At 36.5% G+C, this 21,480-nt stretch overlaps 1 protein-coding gene across 1 annotated transcript; it reads right to left on the reverse strand.

The window, feature by feature from the left end:
* Positions 1 to 514: 514 nt before the first annotated feature.
* On the reverse strand, positions 515 to 1,054 carry LOC112055135 (uncharacterized). The gene has a single exon (XM_024095138.2). It carries the CDS (start codon positions 1,052 to 1,054, stop codon positions 515 to 517), a length of 540 nt encoding a protein of 179 aa, XP_023950906.2.
* Positions 1,055 to 21,480: the final 20,426 nt, after the last annotated feature.

Consider the following 21,480-nt stretch of genomic DNA (forward strand, 5'->3'; position numbering starts at 1 on the left):
ACTGTTTTTATATTTTCAACACTTATGAGTAAGATAAACTGCAAGTGGAAAGAGAAGAAGAGAGGAAGGTCAAATAAGAGATGAGGTGAAAGAGAAGAAACATGTGAATACAAAATTGTTTAAGAAAGAAATGGAAGGAAGTAGGTACTCGTATATATACAATTATACATACTAGCGGACGCTTGCGACTTCGTCCGCGTGGAATTCAGTTTTTCACGAATCCCGCGGGAACCATGGATTTTCCCGGGATGAAAAATAGCCAATGTGTTAATTCAGAGTAAAATCTATTTCCATTCCAAGTTCCAGTCAAATCGCTTCAGTAGCCGCAGCGTAAATGAGGAACACACTTACACACAAACTTTCGCCTTTATAATATTATAATAATAATAATAATAATAATAATAATTTTTATTTAAAGGTATTTACCCAATATAAAATATACAAAAGTAATAATAATAATAATACAAAAATATAAAAATTCTAAAATTATAAGTAGCCAGGTACATTACCTACATTACTTTTTATTCGGCTCCTGGTGCACTGAGCGCCAATGTTTAAGAATTGAGCAGTCTTGACACTCCGCCAGTGTGGTGAGGATCTCGTTTTTCGAGGATCGCAAACGACTCCAAAACTTTGCGACTCGCGATCGCATAATCGCGAAGAAGTCCGGTACTCTGGCCAAAGCGAACATGCCCGACGCACTGCAGTACCGCGGCAACTTCATCAGGATACGATACGCGTCATTGTATTGTACCCTGATGTTGTTGATAGCGCGTCTGGTGTACTTAGTCCACAGTTGACATGAATAGAAGCATAAGCAGTATGCCCTAAACAATGTCACTTTGACTTGCTCACTGCACTTTGCAAAGCGTCGCGCCAACATGTTGCATCTAACAGCCAGAGCCCGTCGCTCCCTCTCAATATCTTCATTATCAACGAGACCCTCAGTCACAATGTGCCCGAGGTATCTGAACCGCTCAACCCTTTCCAGAACGTTACCTTCCAGCAACACCCCCGGAATTGTCTCTGGACCTCTGCCTGAACGGAACACCATCGTCACTGTCTTTTTAACGTTGTATTTTAAACCGTGTTCTAAGGCGTAACGCTCGCAAATTCCTACCAGTTTACGAAGACCCCTGATTGAGGGACTGAGAAGAACCATGTCATCGGCGTAGCTGAAGTTATTCATGCAAGTAGCTCCAATATGACAACCTACTTTGGTGCTTCTCAGCTCCTCAATCAGGTCGTTCACGTACAGACTAAAGAGGTCGGGAGAAGTCAATCCTCCTTGGCGAACACCGCATTCTAGCTTATATTCGCTAGATGTCGCGTCGCCCCACCGTACACTATTTGTTTGGTTTCTGTACCAGTATCTCAACAGATTCACCGTTTTTGCAGGGACTTTCGAGCCGCGTAGTTTCTCCCACAGTAAATCATAATTTACGAGATCGAAAGCACGGCTCAGGTCGAGAAAACACGCGTACACAGAAGTTTGTCTTTTGACATAATAGTCCACGGTTGCTTTTAAGCTGAAAATAGCTGAATCCGTTGAGAGACTAGTGCGGAAACCAAACTGAGCGTCATTCAACTTAATATTATTTGTTAAACTTGGATGCAACAACCTTTCCAGTATTTTCCCTAAAACAGTGCCTAACGAAATCGGTCTATAGTTCTTGAGACTGGAAAGGTCACCCGTTTTGTTTTTTGGAACTGGAACTATCACTGTATTCATAAGCTGTTTTGGTAAGTAGCCAAAATTAATACACGCATTGTACAAGGTGGCTAAAGTCTCGAAAATTGTTTGACCCGCGTATATTATATGCTCAAGACTTAGTCCGTCGAATCCCGGTGACTTTCCCCTTTTCATCTGATGAACTGCAGTAGCCACGTCAACAGCCGTAAAACATACCTTGTCCGCAACATCGGTAACTTGTGTATTAGGCATACATACAGTACGAGCCGGCAAGGGATTGACCTTGAAGTGGTGTGAAAATACGTTTGCAATTTTGCTTCTGTCGCTCATACCTTCTACAGTAAGGGGAACACTCGCTTTATAATTTAAAGATTTTGTAGCTCGCCAAAATTTTACAAAATTTTTATCAGTCCTGTGCGTTGCCAAAGCATCCAGTTTGATTTTTATAATAAAATTATATATATTAGTGTGATGTGATATGTATATCACTTAAAGTCTATAAAAATGTGATGAGTATCTTTAGGAGTACCTACCTAAGATTATGCAAGACGTAATTTTTTCAGCAGAAAAAGCTGAAGCAGGTAATTGACACAATTAAGCAGGTAGTTGCCTCTGTGATTGAGAGTTACATATTTATTCTTTTTGTCATGGAGACCCTTGGGTCATGGAGTAGCAGTACCAATAAAGTTTCTGCGTATCATTTCACCGCGGCTAGTTGCCTCGACTGGTGACAGAAGGGCTGCATAATTTTTGCGCAAAAGATCAGCCTGGCTCTCCAACGCGGAAATGCAGCCAGTATTTTCGCCACCATTCCACATGGGCATGATATAGTTGTTAGGAAAAGTTAGCTTAAGTTCCTTATTAGAAATAATTGTAGGAATTGTAAATATGATTTGTACCTATATGTTTATTTATACTAAAACTCTCAAACTCAACTTGTTGAAAGCGTTTCTCTGAGATGAAACTTTGTGAGGATTTAGTCGTAAGAGTCGTGCAGCACTAAAGTCACTTTCACTAAAGTAAATGTCACAGGACATTAATGAATGACAGAAAGAACAACATAAAATCACTCAATATTTTCAACAACTTTCAACAGGAATTGTTCGATCTTATGCCACCTTCGCCGTTCTACCACAGGACTTATAAGTATCGCAGAGATCTGCTCCGCTACGTCGTCGATATTCCTCGGACGCGTACTAAGCGGTTTAGTTCGTCTTTCCTTATGCGCACTGCAAAGATGTGGAATGCTCTTCCGTTTTCCCTACCACCTACAATATGGGTATCAAGTCAAGACTGAATAGGCATCTTTTAGGCAAGTGCGTTCTACCATAGACTGCAACATAGCTCACCATTAGGTGTGATTGCAGCTAAGCGCTTGCTTATAAAAAATAAAAAAGGAAAAAAAAGTGTGTGTCAGCTCCGACGCACAAATAGAGTTTATTCTCTCTTTCAGATCGACTGTCTAAATAGGTGTATGTTGCACCGCAGCATACAGTATGTTCGTCTCGATTCATGCGCCTGAAAAGTGAAAGGTGCGCAAGCGAGGAGCAGATGGCCGCGGCGTGCGCACCCACCAACAGCCGCACGGTGAAAGGTGCGCAGAGTAGGTTGCGCACAAAAAACGTAACGCTGTCATTCGTTCATCGAATTTTACTGCCCATATTTTTCATACCAGGGGCTATATATGAAAAACCGATTCTTATGGATTAAACTCCAAAAAAACAACAACATTATTATAAGAACTATAGCAAAAAGAAGTAAGTTTTCACTCAATTTCAACAATCGACAGCAAACGCAATTGAACACAGACCTATAATTAAATTAATTGAAAAAACAGTCGAGCGTTAATTTCCAAAAGTGGAATTTTCGGACGCAAAGTGAATAATTTAAAAGTTTATAGAGCCTCTGAGTATAGTCGGGAGCGCAACGATAGTTGGCAACTCGTAATAGTTGAGTCGCAATTAGTCCAATTTCACTAACCACTCCCCGGGCAGCCGTGCCGACTTCACTACTACAGTAGAAATTACTTTGTTTATTAACGCAGCATATATGACATATATTTTGTGTCTACTACGAAATCTTTTATTTTTAATTAATTCATTAAAGCAACAAAAAAAAAATTAATAAAAAAATACAACTGACTACAAAAACATAAATCGTACCAACTAAACTAAAAAGCTAAAAATAAGATCATATTACGTTCTACCTGATGATCACTTTGAAGAATAAACCAGTGATGTATTAATTCAAGCCATGTAAGAGTATCATAAAGATTAAGGTTTTACAGACTCAGAGAGTTCTTTCATATAACTCTTTCAGAAACGGCTTAAATTAATACAAAACCGGCTTAGCACCGCCTTCAAAGTGATCAGCAGGTAGGACGTAATGTGATGTTTTTTTCGCTTTTTAGTTTAGTTGGTACGATTTATGTTTTTCAAGTCGGTTTTATTTTTTTTTTATTTTTCCATTTTTAGTGTAATCATACTAGATCTATTTAGGTAAGAAAAATCAGTTACAATCCACTTAAGTGGAAAGTTCTCATTAAAAAAATTAATCATACACAATCACAATGTAGCTGCTGTAAATCGTTGAGGAGTTACATTAAATGTCCCTTGTCTTCATCATCAGACAGTTGCAACTCATTTTGGTGCAAAGTTCTCATGAATACAAATTGATTAAGCCCGATCACAAGCGACTATAAACCGTTGAGGAGTTCCTTTACCTGTCCTTCGTCTTCATCATCAGACCCCTAATGACAGTCACAACCCATCTTAATGGAAAGTCCTCATCAATACAAATTAATATCTTCAACCATCCAGACCTTCACTAAATTGTAGTGCTTTAAAGTGCTTAATTGAAAAATCTTGAACGCTATAGTTAAAAATCGGTTATTACAATACCTACCTAAAGAGGTAGGTAGATACCTCTTTAAAATATTACAGTAGGTAAGGTAAGGTACTTGTAAGGTATTCATTTAAAACCTATAGAATTATTGCAAGCACTACGTAATGCATATTTGATAATCTTAATTAGTAATAAGTAAAATTTCAATTTCGATAATCTCCCTGGTCGAGTTCAAAATTAAAAACCCTCGGAATCCAATTATAAAATCGTATACCTTAATAGATAGAATAGCATGGTTGTTATATTGGCAAATATCTTCAATGTCGTCCAATAAGCTATCTAGTATCTACTATCCGGCAGTCTTTGATGCAATATTTTATTATTACCTATCTATCTACGTAACGGCGGGTGATGGCGCAATTTTGATTGGACAGTCGCGATCGTCGATATTTCTACTCTGGTATAGAAAAATCTTTAAAATATATTTATTTAAACTATTTATATAGTCCTTTTGACATTACGTTTTAATCACTAAGTCAATTTTGATGATCATTTAATATAATATGTTTTTGTGTTCCAGTCCAGGTGACAACGGCTATAAGCTGTCGTTATGTTTTTCGTACAATGTTTTTCAAAATGGCGACTATGACGTCAGTTTTAGTTTAGGCCACCAGACCAGAAAAGTTTATGGCATTTTAATTAGGTTGTACATCGAGTTGACCGATGCATCTATGAAAATGTCCATTTTATTGGATTTCAGTCTTCTAGATATATAATTTAGCTTATGTTTGTCGATTATAATAGATTTATTAAAACTAGCTGTCGCCGCCCGTTTTCACCCGCATGGTTCCCGTTCCCGTAGGAATACGGGGATAATATAGCCTATAGTCTTCCTCGATAAATGGGCTATCCAACACTGAAAGAATTTTTCAAATCAGACCATTATCGTTCAATCAAACAAACTCTTCAGCTTTATTTTATAATATTAGTATAGATTAATTCCATCTGTTACAAGTATACCTGTTTGTTTCCTCATTGGAAAAAATTATGTCGATCCCGATTGTCACATAACAATTGCACCGCGCAGCTTGTTTCCGGAACGGAATGCGGTTCCGAGCGGTCCCCGTTTTCTCGCGATACACGCTGGCTATTCAATACACGACATTTTTTTCATATTTAAACATATTTATTATGCTGCTAGTCTTGCTAAAACTCAAAAACAGTGATTTTATTGTTTTAATTGCTCTAATTCATCATCAAACCATATTAGGCTATCTGCTGAGCTCGAGTCTCCTCTCAGAATCAGAGGTTAGGTCAATAGTTCATCACGCTGGCAAAATGCGGATTGGTAGACTTCACACACGCAGAGAATTAAGAAAATTCTCTGGAATGCAGGTTTCCTTACGATGTTTTCCTCCACCGTTTGAGACACGTGATATATAATTTCTTAAAATGCACACAATTGAAAAGTTACGTAATCTTTGTTTATTTTAGATTTTATTGCGTTCTATCGCGTTCTAACTTATATTACGTATAGTGAAAAGAACAAGGATATAGTCACTCATTACTTCTACAAAACACGTCTACGATTATTACTGACAGTTTTTGACACCGCGCTCTAGGATTTGAAGGTCTGATCATGCATAGCCAGCGTTTTACCTTGCAATATTCGTTATACATGGCGGTACGTTTGATGTTCGTAAACTCTACTGCAGTGTTATTGCTTACTTCAACGGTTAATACTTATTTCTGTAACCTAAGAGCCTTAATTGGATGATCGTTTATTATCATAAATTACCCACCAAGGTGTACCTGATTAGGGTTTGTTTTTATCGTTTTATGCTATTGTAAGATTTCGTTAATTTGATTCATAAATGAAAGGAGATGGTCCATTTCAGGTCCATTCTTGTACCCCGTATCATTAAAATTTAAAAAAATACAAGGATTTTATTAAAATCTAAATAAGTGAATAAATCTAACGAAATAAAAAGAAATAAATAAAATAAAAACGCAAGTTTTTGAGTTATATCAAGATGGCGCCCAAAGAGCAACTATGACATGACAATTGACAGCAAACGTCAAATCGATTAGTGCATTGAAAACGTCATCAATCCGCCATATTACCCTTAAAAGTGTTGCATTTCTTGGGAGAGTAAATTCGTAAATTTGTATAATCAAAAATAGTTAAAAAAAACATTTTCTTTTATTTCAGCTAGGGTACAATGACTGGCTTCATACATTTTTAGACCATGTCCTTTATTTATACCATCATCACATTTATAAACAGTTTTCAGAGTATTTTGCAAGTGACGTTTCCAAAATAAATTAAAGATTTGAATAATGTCGGGTATGTTAGCTAAATCTATACTTAAATTATAAAGATATAAGGTGAAGTTTGTGGTGTGATCTCTAAATCTACTTTTTTGAGAGATAAAATATAGCCTAGTGGTAAAACTAGGCTTTAATCTATCCCCGTATTTCCACACTAGTGGAAACCGCGGGGCGTCGGCTAATATAAAAGATCATGAAATATCAAGAAACCGCTTGACGCTCAAAAATAAAATTTGGCAGAGAGGTAGTTTGTACTTAGAAGACGTCCGCTAAGAACGGATATTTCGAGTGGGCCCGATTAAGGAGGTCTAACAGCGGACAAAGTCGCGGTCGTTCGCTATATTTAATTATTAAGTCTCAGAAGTGTCAAGTTACCCCAATATGGATGTATCCATATTAGGATGCACATTGACATTTGTAACTTGCAATGTATTTCCCTAATTCTAAATAAATCCTCAAAACACGCTAAAGTCGAACGGGAAAAAATTGGCTTAAATTACGAGCATTTTGTTTGAGATCTTTATCCGAACACAATAAATTTGTTCACCCGAAGATATTTATGAAAACAGCACAAGATAACGCTTCAAGGATCTACTTGATAAATATAATCTAAGTCTTCCAAAAAAAATCATTTTCATTCACATCACTAATCATTAGAAAAATTAAGGAGTTTCCATACAAACTTTCTACCCCTACTTCACCCGTTTCTGATTTTATTTTCGTATTATAGTCTCAAAAAAAAAACTACCCCTACCCTACCCCTACCCTCATCTACCCCTACCCTACCCCTACGTAGGAGTAGGGGTAGGGTAGAAGTAGATGAGGGTACCTACCCTACCCCTACCATACCCCTACCCTACCCCTACCCTACCCTACCCCTACCCTACCCTACCCCTACCCTACCCAAACCAAATCTACTCTACGCCTACCCTACCCTATTATCTCCTACCATATTATCCTTGTGATTATTAAATAATTTATTTTGATAAGGATTTAAGTTTATTAGTAGAAATAACGACGTAAACCTAAGTATATTAAATTATTTTTTTTAAAACACTAAAGGTGCTATATCTGCTAAAATATAAAAGATAGATATGGTGTCGCGGACTTTTTTGTAGAACTTTTAAAGGCACATAAAGCTTCCATACATTCATTTCAATTTTACACAATGGATAAGGCAGCGCATGCGAATAAGTCTGTTAATGATGAATTTCGGTCCGACCTGTATGACAAAAACTATGATAACTCTGCTAATATATACGATACCTAAATAAATCGGATCAGTAGTTCCGAAGATTACCCCATTTAAAGAATGTTACAAACTTACAAACTTTACCTCTTTATAATATTAGTATAGATTGAAAAAAAGGATTGATGAAGATAAAAGAGTAGTAAGGTACTTAACTCACCTTACCTATTCAATTGGCTTAAATTATCCAAGAGAATATCACAAACTGCTTCGTAGAACTGTCATTATGACACGCCCTGCCATAGCTAAGTGGCGTTGCGGGTTGAACTCCAAGCCCTTTAATTAGAACTCTCGTATCTCAGTAAGACGTTAAACGCTTGTTATATTTAACTCGGCATGTTATTATTAATTTTTTGCATGCGACATTGCGTGTTCATTCTTAACAAGTTTTGATAGTTTTGTTTATTTTTGCCACAAAATCTATATACAAAAGCTCCTTAAAGATACGCTCCAAGGCTTAAAAGTTTTGCTCTTTAGTATATTATGTTTTTAAATTACATCTTTTCAAAGACCTTTCTTGTTTACTGATTATAATTTAACGTGTTTTTATAATGTTAGACTATTCACTAATTTAAAAAATCCGTTAAGACATATTATCTTAGTGACTAGTTACATATTTTATTTTATTAGAATATTTATCATACGACATAATGATATATTATATATATTAGTTTATTTTATGATATTTATAATTATTGTATAATTTGTGTACTATGGTTTATGTATTAGTGTGTAGTTATTTGTATGTATATGTACATTATTATTACGTACACACCACCTACAGTTGTCCTAATAAGTTCCTAAGCCTAAGGTTGCCTGGAAGAGATCGCTACTAAGCGATAAGGCCGCCTTTTGTATTCTACTTTTTCTTATGTTTCTGTTTTGCTTGTTTTCTTTTATTTTTTGTGGTGTACAAATAAAGATTAATACTCTTTATAAATAAATAAATAAATAAATAATTTCTTATGTATTAACAACCAATGAAAATTTGGTTTCAGTTGGTGTAAATAATTGTATTATTTATAACATATATAACATACAATAGTAGATACCTTTGAAAATAAACATCAAATTATCTGAGAACAGTCATCTACCTACTGTAACCAATGATATTAAATACTGTTAGATGTGTTACTAGGTCATGAAAAATGAGGCGCTTGTGAGAAATATAGCTATAATAACAAATATAATATCAATACGTAAATTAATAAGTAAGTAAATGTCAGGATACCTAAATTCACTAATGAATGCCTTGTAAAACTGTAACTAGAAAGTGTATGATTGTTCCAATAATAAATTATTATTATTACTTCTAATTTTGACTACTTGAGTTAATTATTACTTATGAGAGAGTTTACGATAAATTTAAGAAAATGGTAACCAATTCTTTATTTTTATCAAATCTTTATTTATCCAATGTTATAATTCCTTTTATTGATTTTACCGCCTGTTAGTAACCTACTAACTCTTAGAATTTAGCTAGATTAGCTTTAGCTTTTTGAATTTAGCTATTCCACTGAGCGCACGTATGCACATTTACAGTTCCTGAACACACAACTCGACATTGTATCCAATATTTAGGTATTATTTGTTTAAATAACTTTAGTTGTTTACTAAACGACTCAATGAAATTAAGACAATTAGCCGCTTTTATTCGCTTCCGTTTTGAAGCGCTAGTGACATATCTCTATTACAAAATCCTTGGTACTAACCACCTTGAAACCGAACTCCAATACGAAACAAGAGGAAAAAGAAACAAAAAGAAATAAAAGAGGAACAAGAAAACACCGTACCCCCGGCGAAACGAGCGAACGCTTAACAAATTACAATTAATATGATTTACCGAGCATAAATCACTATTTTAAAACGTTGCAATGAGTAATTTTCGTCGACACCTTGAAATTTTGCTTGGAACTGATTCATTGCACTCTTTACCTTTTGAATGTGAATGGTTTTAGGGTTCCGTTACTCAAAAAAATAAACTTAAAAGATACTTCCAAGTATTAGGATACATACTTGTACATATGTTTTCTGTGGTTTAGCTGGTGGGAGGCTTCGGCCGTGGCTAGTTACCACCCTACCGACAAAGACGTACCGCCAAACAATTTAGCGTTCCGGTACGATGTCGTGTAGAAACCGAGTGTGGATTTTCGTCTTCCTTCTAACAAGTTAGCCCGCTTCCATCTTAGATTACATCATCACTTACCATCAGGTGAGATTGTAGTCAAGAGCTAACTTATAAAGAATATAAAAAAAAAATAGGATAGTTGACTCAGATCAAATTTAATATAAACAATATTAATTTCGCATAGTACATGGAATAAGGGTCCGAAATATATCGGAAAAATTCGAAAAAATAAAAAATTTAGTTTAAAAATCATGTATCTTTTTTTTTAAAATTTGAACGTCAAAAACGCTAAGGTCCATTTTTGACTAAACGTCTAACTAATCTACTAATTGTTTAACTAATATTTTTGTCAAACGCTCCCTTTGTAAGGGATTTGTCATAGTGACGTCACAAAACAGTTAGTAAAGAATTAGAGACCATCATGGTTGACAGGCGTTTTGGATCGTATTGTCAAAAACTTATTAAAAAACTAAAACATGTAATCAAAATGTAATTAATAATCACGTGTCAAAAAAAAAATCAATCCAGTAGAACGATAATGAACTATTAAAAAAAAAAACATAAAAAGTGTCAACTAGCCTTCAAAATATATCGTAAATCTCAGGCTGTTTGGTCAATGATTTTAGCTTGTCTCTTTTGAGACAGTTAAAGATGAATTATAGAATGTCGTGAAACGTCGTCATCAACCCATATTTGGCTCACTGCTGAGCTCGAGTCTCCTCAGTCAGAATGAGAGGGGTTAGGCCAATAGTCCACCACGCTGACCCAATGCGGATTGGCAGACTTCACACACGCAGAGAATTAAGAAATTCTCTGATATGCAGGTTTCCTCCCGATGTTTTCATTCACCGATTTAGACACGTGATATTTAATTTCTTAAAATGCACACAACTGAAAAGTTGGAGGTGCATGCCCCGGACTGGATTCGAACCCACACCCTCCGAAATCGGAGGCAAAGGTCATATGCACTGGGCTATCATGTCGTGAAACGATGTAGCAAATAAAGTAATGATTTCATTCCGTTCTTAGTCTACAATCATCATCATTATCAGCCGATGGACGTCCACTGCTGGACATAGACCTCCAAGCACAACAGTCTTGATCCGCCAGCATCCAGCGGCTGCCTGCAATCCGCTTGATGTCTTCGGTCCACCTTTTTTTTTTTTTTTTTTTATTCTTTACAAGTTAGCCCTTGACTACAATCTCACCTGATGGTAAGTGATGATGCAGTCTAAGATGGAAGCGGGCTAACTTGTTAGGAGGAGGATGAAAATCCACACCCCTTTCGGTTTCTACACGGCATCGTACCGGAACGCTAAATCGCTTGGCGGTACGTCTTTGCCGGTAGGGTGGTAACTAGCCACGGCCGAAGCCTCCCACCAGCCAGACCTGGACAAATTAAGAAAATCTCAATCTGCCCAGCCGGGGATCGAACCCAGGACCTCCGTCTTGTAAATCCACCGCGCATACCACTGCGCCACGGAGGCCGTCAAAAAACCACCTAGTGGGGGGTCGACCAACACTGAGCTTGCCGGTGCGGGGTCGCCATTCTAGCACCTTGGGACTCCATCGGCTCTTCGAACCATGTGGTCTGCCCATTGCCACTTCAGCTTCGCGACTCGTTGAGTTATGTCAGTGACTTTGTTTCGTCTGCGGATTTTCTCTATTCCTAATTTACTTATATCTAAAAATTTAAACAGTATTAAAGAAGATCAAGATTTTTTTAAGATATAAGTAAATTAGGTCGTTAGGGTAAGCCTAGGCCGGGGAGGGGCATTCTCTTTTATGTTGACAGGTTTATCAAACATGTTTCATCTAAAACGTTCGCTTTTCAAAATTCAAAATTGATTTATTTCAATTAGGCATAGTTTACAAGCACTTTTGAAAGGTCAGGATTATGTCATAATTTATTTTTATGGTGGTAATAATAGTCGAAAACTTAAAATTAAAGTTACGAGGGTTCCTAACGCGCCTTGGTCCGAGAACAGCCCTCAACAAACTCAGCCAAGGTTTTTTTTTTTTGTTTACCGCCAAATTTATTTAAAACTAAGCACATAGTTTAACACCAAGCTTTTTTATCATTAATATAATCATTAACACTATAACAAGCCTTTCCCAAAAGCTTGCGTTTAATAAACACTTTGAACTTTTTGAGTTTTAGTTGGGCTTGTATATAATATCTCCCCGAGCCCTAACAATATCGATTCATATTCAATCGTTAATCGCAGCTCTTATCGGGCGATGAGAAAAAGCAAGCGAGTCACACCTCTCTCTCGCACTGTTTTATTTTTCGACGCGTTGGGAACATGTTCTTGCTGCCAGCCTTTTTTACGCGCCTTTTTGCGTGTTTTTTTACAATGTTAATGCCTTTTATTGGAGTAACCGCATGAGGGTTAGCAAAAGTAGGATACTTATTCATCATCATCATCATCATCATCATCATCATCATTATCAACCCATATACGGCTCACTGCTGAGCTGAGAATGAGAGGGGTTAGGCCAATAGTCCACCACGCTGGCCCAATGCGGATTGGCAGACTTCACACGCGCTGAGAATTAAGAAATTCTCTGGTGTGCAGGTTTCCTCACGATGTTTTCCTTCACCGTTTGAAGGTAGAGGTCTTTTGCACTCGGCTCCAAATTTCAGGAATACCTTCTTCTTCTTCTTCTTCTTTCCCGGGCCTTTACCTTTACTACATACGTGTGAAGTCTGCCAATCCGCATTTGGCCAGCGTGGTGGACTAAAGTGTAATTCCTTTCACACTGAAAGGAGACTCGTGCTCAACAGTGAGCTGAATATAGGTTGTTAATGATGAATAGGTATTCCTATTGAATTGAAATTTTGACGACCTCCGTGGCGCAGTGGTTTTACAAAACGGAGAGCCTGGGTTCGATCCCCGGCTGGGCCGATTGAGATTTTCTTAATTGCTCCAGGTCTGGCTGGTGGGAGGCTTCGGCCGTGGCTAGTTACCACCCTACCGACAAAGACGTACCACCAAGCGATTTAGCGTTCCGGTACGATGTCGTGTAGAAACCGAAAAGGTGTGTGGATTTTCATCCTACTCCTAACGAGTTAGCCCGCTTCCATCTTAGATTGCATCATCACTTAACATCAGGTGAGATTGTAGTCAAGGGCTAACATATAAAAAATAAAAAAAAGTGGAAAATATATAAAACTTGGTAACCCTACATGTAGGTCGTGTTATACGATGCTCTTGCAAGCGATTTATAAAATTCCGTGATTTGATACCGGGGTGGAGTTAATTATGCAATTTTGGCGCGTTTTTGTTTTTTTTTTCGTGTCGTTTCCTTAAAAATGTGCCTTAAGGTATGCCATCATCAACGCCTATGTCCTTTATAATTGAAAACTTGGAATTTTGGAAATATGTAATGTTACGTACAATGCAAACTCATGCTGGTTCAGTCAAAGATTTTATACTAGTAGATATGTTATTAACACGTCGAAACAGAAAGGTGGCTAAATTGTCTTAATTTAATTTAGTCGCATAGTAAAGAACGAAAGTTATTTAAACAAATAATACCTAAATATTAATAATGTCTACAATATTGAGTTGTGATCAGAAAGTGTAAACTGTTTACACATAAATATATAATGTAAGTAAACGCAAAAGCGACTCACTGCTGAGTTTGAGTCTCCTTTCAGAATGAGACGGGTTACGCCAATAGTTCACCACGCTGGCCCAATGCGGATAGGCAGACTTCACACACGCAGATAATGGGGATGATGAGTAGGTTTGAATATATTGATTTTTATGATACATCCCGAATGTATGTAAATAAAGTCAATGTTAACTAATTTACGCATAAAAAGCAAAGATTGTCTGGATATTTGCAAAATAATTAAGATTATAAAATTTTAAAATCTATTAAAAATATTTTATCGTAATTATATGAAAATTCATACGTGTGTTAGCATAATACTACATAGAAGAGTGACTCAAAAGGTGAAAGAAAAACATCACGAGGAAACCTGCGTACCTGTGAATTTTCTCAATTCTCTACGTGTGTGAAGTCTGCCAATCCGCATTAGGCCAGTGTGGTAAACTACTGGCCTAACCGCTCTCATTCTAATAGGAGACTCGTGCTCAACAGTGAGCCCAATATGATTATAACAAAGTTCAATATTATCACTGTACAACTGCCAACCCTTATTGGGGCAGCGTGTTGGGTTCAAGCTCTAAATCTCTATAAGAGACTCTTGATTGCTTAACTACGAGTAAGCATCGTTATTGAGTAAGTATCGTTATTGATAATCTCCAATAAATGATAGCTATTGGTAGTCCATACTATGACATTAAAAGAAACATGTTCCATAAAGACGTACAATTTATAGGTGAATAAACCCATTTACACATGACAAGCGAAATAAAACTATAGCATCAATATAGTAAAACAACTACTTAATGTTATATCTTGCGAATCATTTCGAATTAACATTAAATGACAAAACGTACGGTCAATATTCGCGAGGAGATAATCATCTATTTATGATCAAGGTTGAACGCACATCGAAAGATTTTGAAATTAACAAACGGGAGATGTGAAGAATTATTTTCACAGAGATAAGAGAGAGTATAAAAAAAAAACTTAAAGACGAAAATGTAGACGAATACATATACCTAGGATATATGATCCAGTTAGGTAGGTCCAATTTCGAGAAAGAGGTGAACCGTCGAATCCAACTCGGCTGGGCTGCATTCGGGAAACTTCGCGACATATTTTCGTCCAAAATTCCTCAGTACCTATGGTTCCGAGACTTGGTCGCTAACTATGGGACTCATAAGAAGGCTCAGGGTCACACTGCGGGCGATGGAACGAGCTATGTTAGGAGTATCTCTGCGTGATCGAATCAGAAATGAAGAGATCGTAGAAGAACCAAAGTCACCGACATAGCTCAACGAGTTACGAAGTGACAATGGGCGCCCACATAGTTCGAAGAGCCGATGGACGTTGGGGTCCCAAAGTGCTGGAATGGCAACCCTGCACTAGTAAGCGCAGTGTTGGCCGACCCCCCACCAGGTGGACTGACGACATCAAGCGAGTCGCAGGGATTCGCTGGATGCAGGTGGCTCAGTATCGTGATGTTTGGAAGTCAATACAAAAGGCCTATGTGGCCTGCAGTGGACGTCCATCGGCTGATGATGATGATGATGGTAAGTGATGATGCAATCTAAGATGGAAGCGGGCTAACTTGTTAGGAGGACGATGAAAATCCACACTCGGAGGAACGCTAAATCGGTTGGCTGTACGTCTTTGCCTGTAAGTCTTTGCAGGTCAAGCCTCTCACCTGCTAGATCTCGACTAATTAAGAAAACCTCAATTGGCCCAGCCGGGGATCGAACCCAGGACCTCCGTCTTGTACATTTACCGCGCAGACCGCTGCGCCACGGAGGCCGTCAAAATCTACAATCACGCATAACACAATATTGTTAACCAAATCGGCAAGAAGCTAATCCAACCAATAAAGTCAAGGGCAAGGATCAAACTCCATCGTTTCCTACTATCTATACTAATATTATAAAGCTGAGTTTGTTTGTTTGGTTGAACGCTAATCTCAGGAACTACTGGTCCGATTTGAAAAATTCTTTCAGTGCTCGATAGCCCATTTATCGAGGAAGGCTATAGGCTATATATTATCCCCGTACTCCTACGGGAACGGGAATCACGCGGGTGAAACCGCGCAGCGTCAGCTAGTACAAAATAAGTCGAAACGGCAGTTGTGCTAAAATCTATAAAATATTTTGTGTTACAACTACCATTTCTTCACAAACGAAGATTACAATATTTTAATTTGTAGTAGGTATATATACAATTAAAAATTTAAAATTAAAATTAAATTTAAGATTTTTAAATTTAGTTTATTGAGATAACAAACGGTTATAATTATAATAAAATTTAAATATTCTAATTTATAATTCCACAAAGGAAAATTGCATTATTTAAAATAGATATACAATTAAAAACTAACAAGATGTTAACATTTGTAATTTATACTAGTTTATTTTAATTTAAAGGTAGTGTAGCGTAAGCGTGAGTGTGTATGTGTGTATATGAGTGTGAGGCGTGGGTGTGTGTGAGTATCTGCGAGTGTGTGTGTGTGGATGAGTGTGCGCACTTGTAAGTATTTTTATGGTAGTTAGCGACAATTGTAGATGTGTGAGCAGCATTACCATTTATGATCAAAACTCGTATCTCGCAATCTTTTGACGTTTAGTATTAATTATAGCGAGTATAATACGTGCATAGCGATCGAGTTACTAAAGAGGCCCTCTAATAGTCCACTCGCTACATTTAGGTAGGGTGACAACGCTACTTCAATCTACTTCGGTATAACTTCTTCGGTAAGTTTATAAAATGGTGGTAAACAAATAAAATGAACCTTTGCTTCACGGAACGAGGCGCATTTGGAACCCTCGTAACTTTAGTTTTAAATTTTCGACTTCAATTATCACCATTAAATCATGACATAATTTGATTTTCAAAACTTCTCCAATAAAGGTTCTTGCATCTATGAACTGCACGTCACTATTTTTAACGGCTAGTCCTACTAATCCTACTAATATTATAAACGCGAAAGTTTGTATGGATGTTTGGATGTTTGTTACTCTTTAACGACGCTACTACTGAAGCGATTTGGCTGAAATTTAGAATATAGATTTTACTCTGGATTAACACATAGGCTACTTATCGCAAAAAAATCCATGGTTTCCCGAGATTTTCGAAAACTAGTGATTTTGATGATATGAATGTTTATTACTCTTTCACGCCTCGACTACTGAACGAATTAGCTGAAATTTGGTATTAAGATATATTATAGCTTGGATTAACACATAGGCTATTTTTCATCCCGGAAAGATCCAAAGTTCCCGAGGGATTTGTGAAAAACTAAATTCCACGCGGTCGAAGTCACGGGCGTCCGCTAGTTGTTACATAAAGCAATAAAATTTGTATCTATAATAAATACTAATTTAATATTAAGTTTAAGTAACGCTATGCGGAGGCAGGTGGCCAAAGATTTGCGGAGCAGCAAACTGGAAAGTAGTTGCCGGTTTTCAATTTTAAGGCGATTTAAGTTTTGAGTTCAATTTAAATTTTAAAAGATTCCGCTCAAAGGGGAATTATGTTTAATATCTCTATAACAGCTTCCGAGATTTAAATCCCGCTCTTACAACGTTAATCTTTATTTTATTCAATTTACTTAATCTAGTTGTTTTCGGTTTGCTAGTAAAGTGGATGACTTTATTTTACAAAAGTTGGGTGACTTTATTTTACAAAAGTGGGTAATCTTCGATATTAAATTACCAGTTACATTGAAACTAAATGTATAAAAACCTGTCATTTATCGAATGGGCTCCTCGATTTTTGTATCGGCGAGACCTCCTAGATTTGAATTTTTATTGCCAACTAGCGGACCCGGTCAAGCTTCGCTTTGACTTATGTGCACTTCTTCCCTATCCCTACTCTAACCCTACCCTACCCCTCCCTTCCCCTACTTCTTCTGCTTGACTCTTAAACTTAACTTAAGTATGAGAAATAAAAAACCTTTTTGTTTTATTTTTTTCCCGGCAATTATTCTAGTTTTTCTCACCTTTTAGACCTTCTCTATACCTCCACGAACATTTCAAGACCAAGATCAGATAAATCCGCTCAGCCGTTCTCGAGTTTTAGCGAGACTAACGAACAGCAATTCATATATATATATAAGCATATATATATATATATATATATATATAATCATTGCAGCCCGGTTCACCCGTGTGGTAATGAACATTACCAAACGACCTGTAGGAATTAATTGTTTTGGTTTGAGGTTTTATATTGAGTAGATTATGAAATGGGAGTAATTTTTTTTTAATCTTTAGCCCTTGACTTCATCTCACCTGATGATGCAATCTAAGATAGACGCGGGCTAAATTGTTAGAAGTAGGATGAACATCCACACTGCTTTTGTGTTCTACACGACATTGTACCGGAACGTAACGTCTTTGCCGGTAGGGTAACTAGCCACGGCCGAAGCCTCTCACCAGCCAGACTTGGATCAATTAAGAAAACCTCAATGCGCCCAGCCGGCGATCGAACCTAGGACCTCCGTTTTGTAAATCCACTGCGCCACGGAGGCCAAAAAAATTGCAGCTTGGCAATCAGAAAATGGCAGCTTGGCAGTCCATTTAGGAGCATTTGTTGCATTGTCCATGGTTGCTTAGAAAAATACCTATGGTAGGAACCATGGACAATTACAAGGCAACTATTAAGTTCATACTCGTAGTTCAATAAGCTAACATGCACCTAAGCTGTATATATATTAAACTATAAAACTTTTTTTTATTTTTCAAAAATAAAAAACACGCTTTTTGAAAGACAGCTTCGTTGGAATCCTTGAGAAACTATTAAGATAGGTATATAATTGAAATAGCTTTGTATTTTAATATCACACGCCATGCATTTACTCATAAATGCAAAATTTGTATATTTGTATAAAATTTTGATATATTTAGCTAATAAAAAGTCAGTAATTAAATTACATTCGTTCGCGGCACATTTAAGACGCTGGAATTATCTCAAGTGGTATAATTGGCTGTACATCTGACATGAGATACCGATACCAATCTCCGGGGTAATTTGGAAACATGCAAATCAAGGTCTCATCGATCATGTTCATGGTTAATAAAAACTTTCAAAGCCAAAACGCTTCCCTTAGAGAGCAGATCTTATTGTTATATTATCTAAAAGTTCCGTTTTTACAGAGTAAGTGACCGTTGGGTCTTATACATATAATATTAAACTATGTTCTAGTTTTTGTTCAGTACAATGTTATTGAAATTAACATTTGTTTTGCCTTTTATTGGGCCATTCCAATCAGCTAATTCAACTCAACAAAATACTGATTTCTAATTTTTTTTCTCTTTTATGATAGCATAAATAACAGATAAATAAGCTATTAAAAATAAGAGAATATTGAAAAAAGTCATATTGTAAGGTAATAAGCACCAGAGAGCGAAGATTTTTAATGAGTTATTTTATTTTAATTGAGAACATGACTTCGGTTTTGTCTTGTTTTTATCAGTTATCATTTAATTACACATTAATTCTTTTATCCAAAGGTTGTCTGCCAGACATTGCTATAAACAATAAGACCGCTTTTACTTTTACTTTATTTGTTTTGTACTGATTTCCAAGTTAGTGTATCTTTTGTGCAATAAAGTGTATGTAAATAAAGAAATGAGTTTTTTGAAAACATTTTTTATTCGATTTTTATGCCATATGTATTCTTCGTTACTCTGCGACGTGTCGCTTGTTGGTTTCAGGGTTTTAATTATGTTCGCATATGAATCAACGCCCATGAATTCATCCCATGACAATTTTTGATGAAGGGATCCCGAAGAAATTTAAGATTTGTTCTGGTTATGTATGTGCTATATTTTAATCGATGACAGCTTTGCGCTTGACTGTGTCTTACATTACATTACATTTTCAAAATTTACGCATGAATTTCGTTTTTTTAATATCAAGCTACAGACTAAATTAATTAGTAAAATTATTATATAAAACATAAGTACTTATACAGTAAGTTAGTACCTAACCCTTACTTGTTTCTAAACCCACTCAATTCTCACCTATAAAAATATAATAACTGAATCTATACTAATATTATAAAGCTGAAGAGTTTGTTTGTTTGATTGAACGCGCTAATCTCAGGAACTACTGGTCCGATTTGAAAAATTCTTTCAGTGTTAGATAGCCCATTTATCGAGGAAGGCTATATATTATCCCCGTATTCCTACGGGAACGGGAACCACGTGGGTGAAACGGCGTCGGCTAGTTTCTTATATTCAATTCTCACTAGTAGCAGGTGAATTTAAATAACTATGTACGTACTATGGTAGTTTTACTTTTTGTTCCCTGTTAGATAGTGTTTTGCTGTATATGTGTATATTTTTGTTAGAGAGACAATTTAGATATTCATACAAAATATGTATAAGGTTTTAAAAGTGTGCAATATGTAATTTGGTGGTTACAAATGGTTCTGGATCTCAGATTCTGGAAAATTTAGGAGCCTGATATTTGGGTAAATGATATTTCAAAGTGTTAGCTTCGTTATGACTATACATAATACACAATTTGTAAAAATTTTCTCGATAGTTTATTTTTTTGAAAAATACATGTTTTGCTCACATTTTGCTTTCAATCTCAGGAAAAGCAAACTTATTTTCTTAAATTTTTGTTTTGTATAGAAAATTAGGTATATATCTTGAAATTGGCCATTTTGTTTTTCGTTATGTTGTTTAATTTACTTGCAATTAGGTAAAAATGGTTTTGGCGCTCACGTCATAAAATTTGCGTCGCGCGTCAATCGCTCCGTGCTTTTCACTCACGTGAAAGTCATAATTCGGCGTCTCCTTTGCGCTTCGAATTTTATCCATATCGTACCGACGCGCTGCGCGCTCTTAAGATGAAGTTATAGTTATATTGAAGCGGCTATACTACTAATGCTTATCGTTGGCGTATCCCCGACACTGACAATTATTGTCGGCGTACGTCCAACATATTTCTCATGTCCCGTTTATATCCCCAAACGTGTGGCCACTGCAAGATTAGTATCACGTGGGCGCATGTTTTACAAGCGGCCCAGAAGCAGACCAGAAGATAATCTGATACAAAGAAAATACCTTTCATAATTTTCAACGCGCCTACAATAAATTCAGTGTGTAACTGACACTTTTATTAGCTTAAATAAATATAATGGACCGAGAGTCTGCGATAGCCAGATAGACTCTGCGCCACGTAACAAGTCCCGCGGCTAAAACCTGAACTAAAATTGACAGCGCTCTTACACAAATGACATTAAGACCGCCATTATCAAATGACAATTAGCACTCATGACATTAGCGCCGCGTCTATATGACTTGTTTCATGTCGCGGAGTATAATACATTTTAGTTTGTTAGTCTATGCTCTTACCATAGGAAAGAATACGGTAGCCAATAGGCTTGTTGAAACTTTTTTAAATGGTCTTAAATAGTTCATTAGCGTTCTTCTAAAAGAAAAAAATACATAAATATTTTTTTGACAAATTTTAAACACTTAAGACATGGCTGTACGATGTAATACCTTTGCCTTTTCCCTACGGGGAAGAATAAAGAAAAAAAAAGAAAATTGTTTTGACAATACAAGCCAAAACGGTGTCGTCGGCCATGATGGTCTGTATTTTAAGAGT

This window comes from Bicyclus anynana, chromosome 25 (genome assembly GCF_947172395.1).
Source record: "Bicyclus anynana chromosome 25, ilBicAnyn1.1, whole genome shotgun sequence".
Lineage (NCBI taxonomy): Eukaryota > Metazoa > Arthropoda > Insecta > Lepidoptera > Nymphalidae > Bicyclus > Bicyclus anynana.

Bases quoted from the DNA above. Each gene is read 5' to 3' on its own strand.
- LOC112055135 (XM_024095138.2), bottom strand. From the start codon at position 1,054: ATGGTGTTCCGTTCAGGCAGAGGTCCAGAGACAATTCCGGGGGTGTTG.